This window comes from Erpetoichthys calabaricus, chromosome 6 (assembly GCF_900747795.2).
Source record: "Erpetoichthys calabaricus chromosome 6, fErpCal1.3, whole genome shotgun sequence".
Lineage (NCBI taxonomy): Eukaryota > Metazoa > Chordata > Cladistia > Polypteriformes > Polypteridae > Erpetoichthys > Erpetoichthys calabaricus.
Window position 1 is genome coordinate 141304708 of NC_041399.2, and position 14066 is coordinate 141318773.

Below are 14066 nucleotides of genomic sequence, written 5' to 3' on the forward strand. Positions count from 1 at the left end.
CTACTTTACACACATGAACAGCTGATCAGACTGTAATGACTGATAGGCTGATTTTTTTTCTCCATTGACAAATTCATTGTTTGTACGACTGTTTAACTAAACTAGTGGGTTCTTTAAAAAAAAAAAAACATGATTTTTCAATTTTGAGTTTCACTTTTAAATGTTAATTTGAATTAAATAATTTAATTTAAATCTAATCTAGGTCATGTAATTTTATGTGTCATCCCAAGTCAGTTGTTCCCTTTAGAGAGTTTTTGGCATAACTGATGTGATGTTTTGCTTGCTTGATTCTTGGATTTTTAACTCCAGTTTGCTTATATATGCCCTTGACTTTGCAATTTTACTGGTAAATTCCTGGAGCAGTCTGCATGTGTGAAAGGGGCAAGTTATTAGTAGGATGGGTTTTTTTTTCATTATGCTTAATTTTGCTGTTATTTGGGGATGTGGTTTTTTAAATATATATGCTTAAGCACATTTTACATGAGGCTTTCATTTTTAATTGTTCAGATAAGAAACACCAAAATTGACCTTTTGGAAGAGGAACTGAGACTTGCCAAAGATGAAAACCTTGACAATTCACATAAGAATAAATTTTTCAATGAAAACCTGGCTAAGTTGCAGGCTGAGTGTTCAGAGTACAAGTCCAAAATTCTTGCTCTGGAAGAATACAAACTGAAGTATGAATTGGAGTGTAATTCTGCAAAGCAAAATCTGGGCAGTAGTTTCAATCAAGTGAAAGATTTAAATGATCAAGTAATAAAACTCACATTTGAAATTGAGGAGGAACGTAGGAAAAGAAAACTAGTTGAAGACCGGTATTCTAATCAGAAGGAAGAATATGATCTCTTTATAAAGAAGAGGCAAAAGGAGCTAGATGAGTTAAGCTGGCAAAAGTTGGACTCTGAGAAGATCATCAAGGATAAAGAGAGAGATATTGAAAGGCTGAAATCTCAACTGCGAGATGAAGAAGAACGAAGAAAGGACTATGAATCACAGCTTGCAAAGGTAAGAAGCCAACATAATCAGGAATTGCTTAATCTTAAGACTACATATGAGTCAGAGATCAATGTCACAAAGACAACCATTCAGCAAATATCTAAGCAAAAGCATGAGAGCACAGAAGATTTAAAATTACAGCTTGAACGGGCTTTAGCAGAAAACAGAGGACTAAAGGAGGAAGTGGAAAGAGTAAAGGCGTCAATATTAGATACAGAGCATCTGTGGAAGAAAGCTGAAGAAAATGCTCATCAGCAAAAGGCCAGTAGTTCAGAAGAAGTTAGAAAGAGAAGAGAACTGGAGATTCAGTTAGAAACGTTCAACAAACAGATTTCCGAGCAAACACTGAAGCACAAGCAAGCACAGGAAGATACCTCAAAAGCCATTGCTGATAAAAACAGAGAGCTGGAGAAATTCAGACAGTTATACGAGGAGGCAAAACTAAAGATGAAAGCCATGGAAGTGGAGAATGAAGAAGTTAAACGAAACCAGGTTGACCTAGAGAAAAAGATACATTCCCACACTGAAATGATTAGTAATCTAAAGGTAACATCTCAGGAGGCCAACGTTGTCAAAGCAGATCTAGACAGGGCATCAAGAGAAAAAAGTAACTTAGAACAAGAAACAATTCAGCTTAGAAGTTCCATTACAGAAATAAAGGCTATAAAAAGCCAACTTGAATCAGATCTTGCCTTACATAAACAGGCAGCTTTGGATGAATCCACCAAAAGGAAAAAGTTAGAAGAAGAATTAGAACACCTCACTCGTTCATCTAAAGAGCAGACTAACACAATTAATCACCTCAGACTGCAAATTGAAGATATTTCGATTATCAAAGAAAAAACTGAGCATGGCTTGAAGCTTCAGCAGGATTCTCTGGACAAAAGTATAAAGGAAAGACAAAAAACTGTTGAAGAGCTTAATCAAATGACCATTGAGCTACGAGCCATGCAGCAGAAACTTCTAGTAGAACATGAAAGTGTTAAAGAAGCAAATTCGAGAAATGAACAGTTATACAAAACAATTGAAGAAAAGAGCAAACTTTTGAATGAAGCCAGATCTGAAATAGACAGGCTTCAATCCCTTACACAAAACCTCACTAAGGAGCGCTTAAAGTTGGAAGAAGAAATTCGAAGTCTCAGGCAAGAACTGGATGACATCAGAAAGAATAAAGAGAATGTGGATAGCGATAGGATGGCCATGGTTACAGAGCTTCAGTTGCAGCTTCAAGCAAGCAGTAAAAGAATACTTGAGCATCAGGGTCTTATTAAAGAATTGTCGAATGAAAGGGAAAAATTGAAACTGGAAATTGACAAATTCCAAAAACAAACTTTGGAGGTATACATAATATCTATTTTTTGCATTCTGCAGATCTGCTAAACAAATTATAAACATGATTTCTCTACCTTTCCAGCTAATGAAAGCTTCATTAATAGCTCCCTTTTTATTCTGCTTCTTTGCTTTCTGTATTTTAAATTGGCATGCTCATAAGTTTATTTCTGTACACATCAGTTTTGTTAATGCAGCTATGCTTGTTTTCAATATTGTGTTCAATTTCAGGTTATTAATTACAGAATAGATTTTGTTTCAGGTTCCAATAATGTAGACAGCCTGGCAGCTGTTTATGAATTTTTGAAGTTTCCTTCTTTTTACATGTCATTGGACACACAGCATACAAAAGGAGGCTCACAAAACTATTACAATTCTAAGAAAGTCTCTTTCTGTACAGAATGAAGCGAACAATTAAGTATGTACAGTATACCTAAGTACAAAATAGGAAGTATATTTAGCATCTGCACCAGGCCAGACTAGATAGTTTATGTAACTTAGGCTGGTTCCAAAAAGCCAGCTCATTCACATTCACAGAAAAAAGACCTCTACATAAACATTGATATAACACACCCTTGTTAGGAAGTTTATATGCCCACCTGAGTTCAGCCCTTTTTTATCCTATACAGTAATCCCTCGCTATATCGCGCTTCGCCTTTCGCGGCTTCACTCCATAGCGGATTTTATATGTAAGCATATTTAAATATATATCGCGGATTTTTCGCTGCTTCGCGGGTTTCTGCGGACAATGGGTCTTTTAATTTCTGGTACATGCTTCCTCAGTTGGTTTGCCCAGTTGATTTCATACAAGGGACGCTATTGGCAGATGGCTGAGAAGCTACCCAGCTTACTTTTCTCTTTCTCTTGCGCTGACTTTCTCTGATCCTGACGTAGGGGGATTGAGCAGGGGGGCTGTTCGCACACCTAGACGATAGGGACGCTCGTCTAAAAATGCTGAAAGATTATCTTCACGTTGCTATCTTTTGTGCAGCTGCACGGTGCTTCGCATACTTAAAAGCTCGAAGGGCACGTATTGATTTTTGCTTGAAAAACAAACTCTTGTCTCTCTCTCTCTCTCTCTCTCTCTTTGTCTGCTCCTGACGGAGGGGGTGTGAGCTGCCGCCTTCAACAGCTTTGTGCCGCGGTGCTTCGCATACTTAAGCCAAACAGCCCTATTGATTTGTTTGCCTGAGATTGTTTTCTCTATCTATGTGACATTCTGTGCTCCTGACACGCACTCCTTTGAAAAGGAAGATATGTTTGCATTCTTTTAATTGTGAGACGGAACTGTCATCTCTGTCTTGTCATGGAGCACAGTTTAAACTTTTGAAAAAGAGACAAATGTTTGTTTGCAGTGTTTCAATAACGTTCCTGTCTCTCTACAACCTCCTGTGTTTCTGCGCAAATCTGTGACCCAAGCATGACAATATAAAAATAACCATATAAACATATGGTTTCTACTTCGCTGATTTTCTTATTTCGCGGGTGGCTCTGGAACGCAACCCCCGCGATGGAGGAGGGATTACTGTATTTGATTATGTGTAATCATATGCTTTTCAGTGTATTTAAACCAAGGGTCATCCTTAATAGCCCAACAATAAATATACTACCATCCAAAAAAGTTTTAAAAGGCTGTGTAGTCTGGTAGCCATGTTCGCTCCTTGAACTAATGTATTGCCTTTTGATTCTTGGTGTGTCCAGTCTAAATGCTGTTGATGTTTCCAGCAGAAGAGAGGTAATAATGCCTGACCCATGCTAATCACCATGCATGTACTCATGTATACGGGTTCCTTTGTGACCTCACAATTACTTATAAAGGGGCTGCAAATCCACTCTATAGGTACAGTATTTTATCACTCCCATTGTCTGTAGGTTGGTCCTCCTTACACCTACTCATAGCAACAAATACGGTGATTTACTCTGTACAGCATTTTCATGCATTTTATTTGGTGTCTTTCTTAAATTTTCTTTGTTAATAACTCCTTAAAAATAACTAATATATAAGCACAGTCAATTAATATTAAATTTATTCTTCATTAATACAAATCATTCTCTTTATGCATTTCTAATTATTTGCTACTTTATTAACCTAGTGAGAATCTGCTTTCTTGCTATAAAAACAGATCAGACTTAGATTTTCATTAATCTTAAAGCAGCTTTAAAGCAAAGGTTCTCATTTTCTTTTGTTATTCTTCTGTTCTCCTAAACACTTGGCCCTTATAATGTGGTCACTACCTCCCACTGTACTGTAATTTGGATCCACTGCCTCCAATTTTTGGACCCAATTTGTTATTTTAGAACACTGAAATCAATCCTCTTTTTACACCCATGCTTATAAGTTCACTGAAGTAATATTCTCTCATTTATCCCTTTGTTAGTAATTTAGTTACATTATGAAGAGGGTTTAAGTTGACTCCTAGTTTGTGAACCTTAGCTGTAAAGCTGCTGTTTTGTAATGTTCCTGTACTATTTTCCTTAGTTATGGTAAAAACAAGCTGATATTATTGATATTGATGTATGTTTTGTGTCTAGGTAAACAACATGGCCCAGGAATCTCAGTCAAACTACAATGAACTTTTGCAAGAGAAAGAAAGTCTTTTGCTAAAGTTAAAAATGATGGAGCAAGACAAGGCCAGACTACAAAGATATGAAGATGACCTGAGTCGAGTGAAAGCATCATTAGAATCTGAATTGCGTTTGAAGCAGAGATTTCAGGATGAAAATCAGCAAATCCGTACTGAGTTAAGCACATTAAAAATTCAGTGTGAGAAGAAAGAGGAAGCTGCTAGGAAATACAATATTGAGAAAGATAAGTATGAGAGAGAGAAAATTTCAATGTCAAGTGAAATTGAAAGGCTTCTAGGTGAACTCAAAATGATTGAGGAAAAATACAGGCGTAGACTTGCAGAAGCAGAGAAGGAAAAAGACCAATGGGAAAAGCTTCATGCAAAAATGCAAATAGAAGTCCAAAGTCTTAACCAGCGACCTGCTTTTTCTAATATTTATACACAAACAGATGAAAATGTTGTTACTGTAGATTCCTCTAAGTTAGTATTCGATGGTCTCCGCAAAAAAGTTACTGCTAAACAATTGTATGACTGTAAACTTATTGATAAAATTACTTTGAATCAAATGCTAAAAGGACAGACGACGACAGACATTGTGGCAAATGACATTCAGCCTAATCTGAAAGGTACAGGTGTGATTGCAGGCATATTTGTTACACCCAAAGAAAAACTAACACTCTCTGAGGCCAAAAACAAAAAACATATTGAGCGAGAGCCTGCACTCATGCTTCTGGAAGCTCAAGCAGCCACAGGATATATAATTGACCCAAAACAAAATGAGAAGTTAACTGTTAATGAAGCATGTGAACGAGGCCTGATAGACTCAGAAGATAAGGAGAGACTTCTCACAGCTGAAGCAGCCGCTACTGGCTTTATGGATCCTTACACTGGTAAATTGATTTCTGCAGGCCAAGCAGTCAAAAAAGATATGATTGACAGAAAATCAGCAGCTCGCTACCTAGAGGCCCAGCTTGCTGCAGGAGGAATTGTAGACCCTGTTAACAGCGTGTTTGTACCAGGAAATGTTGCGCTTGAACGTGGTCTTGTTGATGATGATCTTTATAGAGCACTGAATGATCCCATAGATGAACCCAAAAATTTCCTTGACCCAGTTTCTAAGAAAAATGTCAGTTATCAGCAGTTAAAACAAAGGTGCAAAACAGAACCACATTCTGGTTTGCTCATGCTCCCGGCACCTAAGAAGAGCTTATCGATTGCAGGGCTGAGAAAGCCAGTTTCTATGGATGAACTGGTTAAATCTGAAATCATAGAAGCATCAAAAGTTTCAGAACTTAGTGCTGAACAGGTAGAGGCGATAGCTAAACCATACTTGCAAGGCTCAAGCTGCATTGCAGGCATTTATGATGAAGTAAAGGAAAGAACATATGGCATATATGAAGCAATGAAAGAAGGCCTTCTTAGACCAGGTACAACTCTTGAACTTTTAGAAGCTCAGGCGGCAACTGGCTTTATGGTAGACCCTGTGAATAATCTATGGTTGACAGTAGAGGAGGCACATAACAGAGGATTAATTGGTAATGAATTCAAAGCTAAACTCCTTGCTGCTGAAAGAGCTGTGACTGGATATACTGATCCTTTAACTGGGAATACCATTTCTTTGTTTCAAGCAATGCAACAAGGGCTCATAGAAAAAGGTCATGGTATACGTCTTTTAGAAGCTCAAATTGCAACAGGGGGAATCATTGATCCTGTTGCCAGCCATCGCTTGAAAGTAGAAATTGCATACAAACGTGGATACTTTGATAAAGAAATGAATGAAATACTGTCTGACCCAGGCGATGACACAAAAGGATTCTTTGATCCAAACACAGAGGAGAACTTGACATACTTACAGCTAAAGGAAAGATGCATCACAGACAAGAAAACGGGGCTCTGTTTACTTCCCCTGAAAGATAAGAAGAAACAACAGAAGACAACCCAGAAGAACACACTGAGGAAACGCAGGGTTGTTATTGTAGATCCTGATACACAAAAGGAGATGACTGTTCGGGAGGCATATCACAAAGATCTGATTGATTATGAAACCTTCTTGGAGCTCTCTGAGCAAGAATGTGAATGGGAAGAAATTACAGTTACATCTTCCGATGGTAAAACCAGAGTAGTCCTTGTTGATCGCAAGACAGGTCGCCAATATGATATTCAGGACTTACTAGATAAAGGTTTCATTGACCAGAGTGCTTTTGAGAAGTACCGCACTGGAACTATGACTCTGACTCAATTTGCAGACATGATTAGCAATAAAACAAATGGCGAAACATCAGTGAGTACTTTTAGTGTTGAATCTACAAGCCGTAAAGTCACTTCGGCAGTTAGTACATTCGGTGTTGAGTCTACAGGCCATAAAATAACCTCTTCATCACCATCATCGCCATCACCAATGACATCAAGTACATCACAAAAACATTTCTCAAGTTATTCCATTTCCCTTGGCAATTTCTCAGAGCAGGCAGAACAGTCCAGCCCCATTGCAGCTATATTTGATACAGAAACACTTGAAAAAGTAACTATTTCTGAAGGTATTCGAAGGTCGATTGTTGATCTTATCACTGGACAACGTATTTTGGAAGCTCAGGCCTGTACTGGAGGGATTATTAATCCAGCAGATGGGCAGAAATTTTCTGTGGAAGAAGCAGTGAAGCAGGGTCTAATAGAAGAAGATATGGTGCCAAGGCTAAAGCAAGCCTACAAAGCATACACTGGGTTTGAAGATATGAAAACTAAGAGAAAATTGTCAGTAGCAGAAGCAATAAAAGAGAAATGGCTCCCTTATGAAGCTGCTCAACGATTCATGGAATACCAGTACCTAACTGGAGGTCTTATTGAACCTGGAGTTCCTGGTAGGAGAACTATGGAGGAAGCTATAAGAAAAGGCATGCTGGATGGAAGAGCAGCACAGAAGCTTCAAGACACAAGCAGCTACGGAAAGCATCTGACATGTCCAAAAACCAAACTGAAGATTTCCTATAAAGAAGCACTTGATAACTCAATGGTGGAAGAAAAAACAGGATTAAGGATGCTACAAGCAGCTTCTATGTCATCTAAAGGTATTAGCAGTCCCTATAATGTTTCTTCTGCCCCTGGCTCCCGCTCTGGTTCTCGCGCTGGTTCAAGAAGTGGGTCTAGGCGTGGAAGTATTGATAATGGTTTATCATCAAGTTTTAGCTTCTCTTTGTCAACTACTACAACAAGCACTTCTAATTATTAACACAGTTTCTTTCAGCTCTATTAGTACTTAAGCATGAAAACGGATATAAAAAATTTGCAGCTAAAGTGGACTTGGTTGGGTGTCTTTGGGGTATACATACATCTCTTGATTTAATCATACTAGTAATAATCATATTTTAATAATTTCAAGATACAGGCCTAGCAAGATTTAAAAATGTAATATTTTCCAACAGAGTTTAACATTGATGTTAAAGTTTTTTGTAATATCTGCTTTGAAATAAAAATTTTAGAAAATTAATTTTTTGGATGTTTTTGCTTATAAACCTGCCTATACCAAAATATTAGATGGATTAACAGAACTTGTCTATTCATTTGGTAAACATGCCTAATCTAGTTCAGTTTTTAAGTTTTCACAGAGTAATGATCAATCCAGACAGCATCAAGTGCAAGGCAGGAACCAAACCATGGGGGCAGCAGTTCAGTGCAGGATACACTCACACAAAAGTGAGATAAATTTAATCTAAAACAAACCAAAGACAAGCAAATTCCACAGAGAAAGAGATAATGGGATCCAAATTATGTCAGTAATTTGATCTGTAATTCATTAGTCTACTTGAAGACCAATGGAGATAGACTGACATTTGGTTCCAGGATGTTTCTTTTTTTTCTCCTTGTGCTGCCAGGTTAGGCTTCCACTCTACACAACTCACTAATGGAAAAAGTGGTTTAAAAATTGGTCTGTGGATTGATAAAGTTTACATATGTTTGCATGGTTTACTCTACATTTGTTGTTGAATTGTGCCTTGATATGCAAGGAAAAGTCTCTGCACACAGCTAGTTTTGTGAGCGATTCTCAGACATCAGATTTTGCGTAAGAGTGCAATCAATAAAACAGTATATATTTTTTCGTCAAATAATGAGTGTGTTCACATGCATGTACAGAATCGGGATAAGATGAACAACCCAAATAAAGCAGAAATCTGGTTTCTTACAAACTCTCCTTTCTTTGCACAAATCCACTTACAAAGTTCTCCTTTGGCAAAATGGTCCAATATCATAAAAATGCATTAAAAAAGATTAAGCGTCACCGATGGCTACCATGAATGCGAAAACAAGCATGGAGCCCATGTCTACTGGGATGGTGCTGCTGAGCACTGTACGTTCAACTCATCAACATAAATTTATCAATTTCTGAAATATTGAAACTGATTATTTCAACCAGGAGGAGGAATAATGTGGTCACCAGAGCTTTTGCCTCAGGAAATGTATCTTTGTTGACTCTTCCACCATTTTCTACCCATAGCTAGTAGATTTGTTTGCAAATTTAACAGATGTACTGGGTATCAGAATGCAACAGATATTCACAGGCTACAAAATTCTCACCTAGTTAATGGTTTACATGGCCGCATAACCTGGGTACTCGCAGAGAAATCCATGTTTGTTGACCTGGTTTCTCTAACCAGAATAAGAGTATACATGGCATTTTTGAAACTGGGTTTCTGTGAATAACCAAGGTATTAAAGCATGAACGTACTGTAAATGCCCTCTATGGCAACAAAAGTATTGTTAATTACAAATACAACCTTTCCTATGAAACGTGTTACTGTATGTAGCCATTTGTGTACAGCATGGCATGACTTGAAAATAAAAAAAAAGTTATATAGGAGTTCAAAAGCCAGTAAGACAAAAACAATACCAATTGCCAAAGCCCAATATGCAAACAGGTATTTTGAAATAACTAAAGCACGAAAAGTTTTTTAGAATATATATACGGAAACCTGGACAAGGTGTGTAGCTCTCTGCCATTGTAAATAGTCCCAAATCTGTGACATCATGTGTTGTTTGCCTTCAACAGTCACTTAGCAGCAGCACCAAATTGACTTCAGCTGGTAGGTGCCTGTGATACAAAACAATACCAAACATGGTGGTGCAGTACTGTCATAAACTTAACAGTAAAGTATTCTCTCAGTAATAAAAGTTCAAAATAAAAAAGCAATGCACAGAAAATATTCAAGGAGGTTCAAAATGCTAAATCATGATATTGCGTTGGTTTATCTATTTGCTCAACATAATGCCACCCCAAACCACTCTCCTTCTGTCCTCTGTCACTTGTAACCTTGCCTCACTTCCCACCATCATCTGAGTTTTTGTTCTTTCTGTAAATACTTGGAATACTGTCATGACTGACTTTTCACAGTATTCCTTACCTGCTCCCTGTTCCCATCTCAGGATTCTTTACAGGTTAAATTTCATTTTTGTTCTTTTTTGTTAACTCTTATGCATGTTATTTCCTTCAAAATTTTCTGTATTTTTTTAGCCTTTTCGGCATTTATTAATGTCACTCTGTTTTCATGTTGCCAGATATACTTTCACTTTTTGGTTAATTATTCCACTATTTTTTCTTTTAAAAATTAAGTTTTATTCATTTTTTTGTTTTTCACTTATTGCAGGTGTCACTGTTTTCAAATAACTTTTTGTTTCCAGAGAAACTTTCCTATCCATCCATCCATCTACTGTCACTCCTCTGGGTCCAGGTAGTGGTGGCAGCAGTATGAGCAAAGATGCTCAGGCATCCCTTAAATTAGATTAGCACGTAGTGATTCACTGACTGGTTCAGTGGCTGGTCTCTGAGGCTTTTTACATGTCACACCGGAAGTCAATCACCAGGGGCCTCGTGCATATAACGGCGTGCATAGAACTCACACTAAAGCATGGCGTAGGGACAAAAGTAAAATTGTGAGTACGAATAAAAAAATTCAGATGCACAAAACCAGCCAGCTTCCGTGAACTTCAGTTCATATATCCCAGTCAGCATGAAAAGTAACACACATGCATGCGCCTGCCACGCCACCCTGATCTTCCCATAATTTTGTGTATTAAAAAGGTCGAAATGACAACTTTAATCTTGTAGTTTATTTTGTTATTAAAGTAGAACATTGTAAACTTAATCTTAAAATCAACGTTAAATTTACTTTAGCTTCTCAAATCCCATCGTAACTAAAGTAGCACGTTAAATGCTTCATATTGTATGTGTTCTTCTATGTGTATGCCAATAGGTCACAGAATACATTATACTCATGATATTACAGCTCTCTGAACAATTTAAATACTAAGATGTATACTTGATATCTTTTCATGATGAAATGAATTACACCACACAATAAGCTCTTTAACAAATGTCAGACCATCTGTAAGCTTAGAATGCTGATTCTTCAGATCTTTTAAGGAACATTGAAATATCTTTGTAGTACTTGTTTAATTATTCCATCCATCGAGTCCCAGCAAGCATATAGTGCGAGGTATGACCAATCCCTGAACAGGGCACCAGCTCATTTCTACCGCTTTGCCACCATGCCCGCACGTTTAGTTATTAACAGTATACATTATTTAAAAGAAGTTAAAAAATTATCTCTATGTAATATACATACTTTAAAACATTTCATCTTAAAAATATCAAGAGCTCCAAGAAGATAGCTCTTGGAAATTTAAATCAACTTAGAAACCAGTCGTCATCATCTGTAAATACACGCTCTTTTCTATTGAATTGAATTGAATTCCTTTATTGTTATTGTATAGTACAATGAGATTCAATATGCAAATCCTCCATAAACTTATTTTCTTATAAAATAATAAAATAATAATGATAATAGTAATATGATAAAAAACAATGAAACATATACAATATGAGAGCATAAGTAAGTAAGTATACAAGTATAAGTATACATGTACATATAGTGCAGACAGTGCATATGGTTCATTAAGTGGCTCAGGTTGTGCAATATTACAGCTGTAGTGCTAGTTTACAGTGAGGTAATTGTAATTCTAAGTACATACAGTTCTACCAGGAGCACTTAAAGGACTGATTGAGTGTGTTTAGAGCTCTTGGGATGAAACTGTTTCTGAACCTCGAGGTTCATGCAGGAAAGGCACTGAAACATTTGCTGAATGGGAGAAGTTCAAATAGACTGTGCTGATGGCTGAGACGTCACGAGCTGCAAGTGTTCTCCAGGCTAGATGCTGTATCCCGTGTGGCACCCGGACGGGGCTCATGCCCGGCCGGGACACCCAGGAGGACAGGAGGAGGGCTCATTCCTCCTCCAGAACATGAGGGGCGTCCACGCTGGTTGTATTGGGGGCAACGGGTGCAGAGCTTGGAAACTCTACCCTGTAGGGGCCCGTGGCCACCGCCAGGGGGTGCCCTGATGCCTTGGGGACCCTGGACCCCAGCGCTTTCGCCACACCCGGAAGTGCTGGGGGGAAGAGCAGAAGGGACACCCGGAGTGCTTCCGGGTACACAGCCGACACTTCCGCCACACTGGGGAGTGCTGGTGGAAGATTGCTGGGGAGCACTTGGAGCACATCCGGGTGTGTATAAAAGGGGCCGCCTCCCTCCAGTCATTGACAAGAGTCGGGAGGAAGGAAGATGATGTCAGGAGGACGACAAGCAGGTGGCCTGAAGAGAGAGAAGGCATTGTGTTGTGGCCAAGACTTTGGGGTCTTTGGGGTTTGTGAGCACAGTAAGACTGTAAATAATAATGTAAATAAACGTGTGTTGGGTGACATGAGCGTGTCTGCCTGTCTGTGTCCGAGCCAGTTTCCACACCCGATAATCCTCTGTGCTCTTGACACAGCCCACCATAGAGCTTTCCAATCAGCTGCTGTAGAGCTGTGATTCCACACTCAGATACAGTTGGTTAAAATACTCTTGAGTGGTGCACTGAGAGTAACAATGCTAAAGCTGCTATGGTATTTGGAATAGTTGGGCCATTATATTGTTACAAGTTGATTACAATCAGATGCCTTAAATTTATAATGCAGTTAATTTCAGTGTATGTATAAAGCCGCGTCAGGAATGTGATTCTAAAAAAGAAAGGGAAACCACACAGAAATAGCATTGCTTTGACGCTGGGTTCCGGCAGTTTACAAAACCAAGTAGAAATTTGCATTTGCAAAGGGTAACGTTAGTGTGAGAATGTGTGTGGCTTTATGCTAAGTTTAGTTTTTATACATCCCAAAGTGAGCGTGGAAATGGACGTACGCAACATTTTTGTGCATACACACCATTTATACATGAGGTCCCAGGTGTTTTGACTTGCTGATACTGAGTTGCAGGAGAGTCTCTCTACACTGTAAGAGAAAGTCCTTTACTATTAATGCAGCCTATGATGGACAAGTTATCTGAGAATTTATGTAGCTAGCAAATGCTGGTATTACACTGGAAGACCGTTGTGTAGAGGGTAAATATGAAGGGAGATGGGACAGCTTCCTGCAGTGCTCCAGTATTACACACCACCACTTCTGACACATAGTCCCTGAGCCTGTAATAATAATAATCTATATATAGAAAAGACTAAGTCGCCTGACCATGGAGTACGCACGCACGCAAGACAGAGCCCCACCCACCAACTCTAACCCTCCTCCCGTGTCATGGGATACGCACGACAGAGCCCCGCCGGCCAACTCTAAGCCTCCTCCTGCGTCCACCCACGCTCTTGAGGCATGAGCAGGCAGTGCGCATGATGTACGCATGACAGAGCCCCGCCCTCCAACTCTAAGACCATGGGGTACGCACGACAGAGCCCCGCCCACCAACTCTAACCCTCCTCCCGTGTCATGGGATACGCACGACACAGCCCTGCCCGCCAACTCTAACCCTCCTCTAATGGCTCCTCGATGTTGGAGACGGGAAAAACGGAACACGTGCAACATTACCTTCACATTGTTTTCCTTTTATTTCTGATCCCGTTCAACAACTATATGGCGACATCGACTTCTCAACTGTGACTCCGGAACAACTCAGTACGCGAGCTATATTAAGCGTCACCAACGAAGACTCGCTACACCTTAATGAACAAGTACTGAAACTTATCCCTACCGACGAAGTAACTTTCAGCAGCGTTGACTCCATTGTCACAGACGATCCCGCAGATCAACTTTCATTCCCCGAAGAATTTCTTAGCAGTCTTATTCCCACTGGCATGCCTCCGC

At 39.0% G+C, this 14066-nt stretch overlaps 1 protein-coding gene across 4 annotated transcripts in view; it reads left to right on the forward strand.

Moving 5' to 3' along the window:
• dspa (desmoplakin a) overlaps window positions 1-8376 on the forward strand; it is a 128802-nt gene extending 120426 nt beyond the window's left edge. For 2 of the 4 annotated variants that reach the window (XM_051929074.1, XM_028803961.2), the window contains exons 23-24: window positions 508-2334; window positions 4858-8376. In XM_051929074.1, coding sequence (XP_051785034.1) covers window positions 508-2334; window positions 4858-8118 — 5088 coding nt within the window. In that variant the 3' untranslated portion in view covers window positions 8119-8376. The remainder of the gene's footprint in view (window positions 1-507; window positions 2335-4857) is intronic. The other 2 variants (XM_028803962.2, XM_028803963.2) reach the window with 2 other exon arrangements.
• Window positions 8377-14066: the final 5690 nt, after the last annotated feature.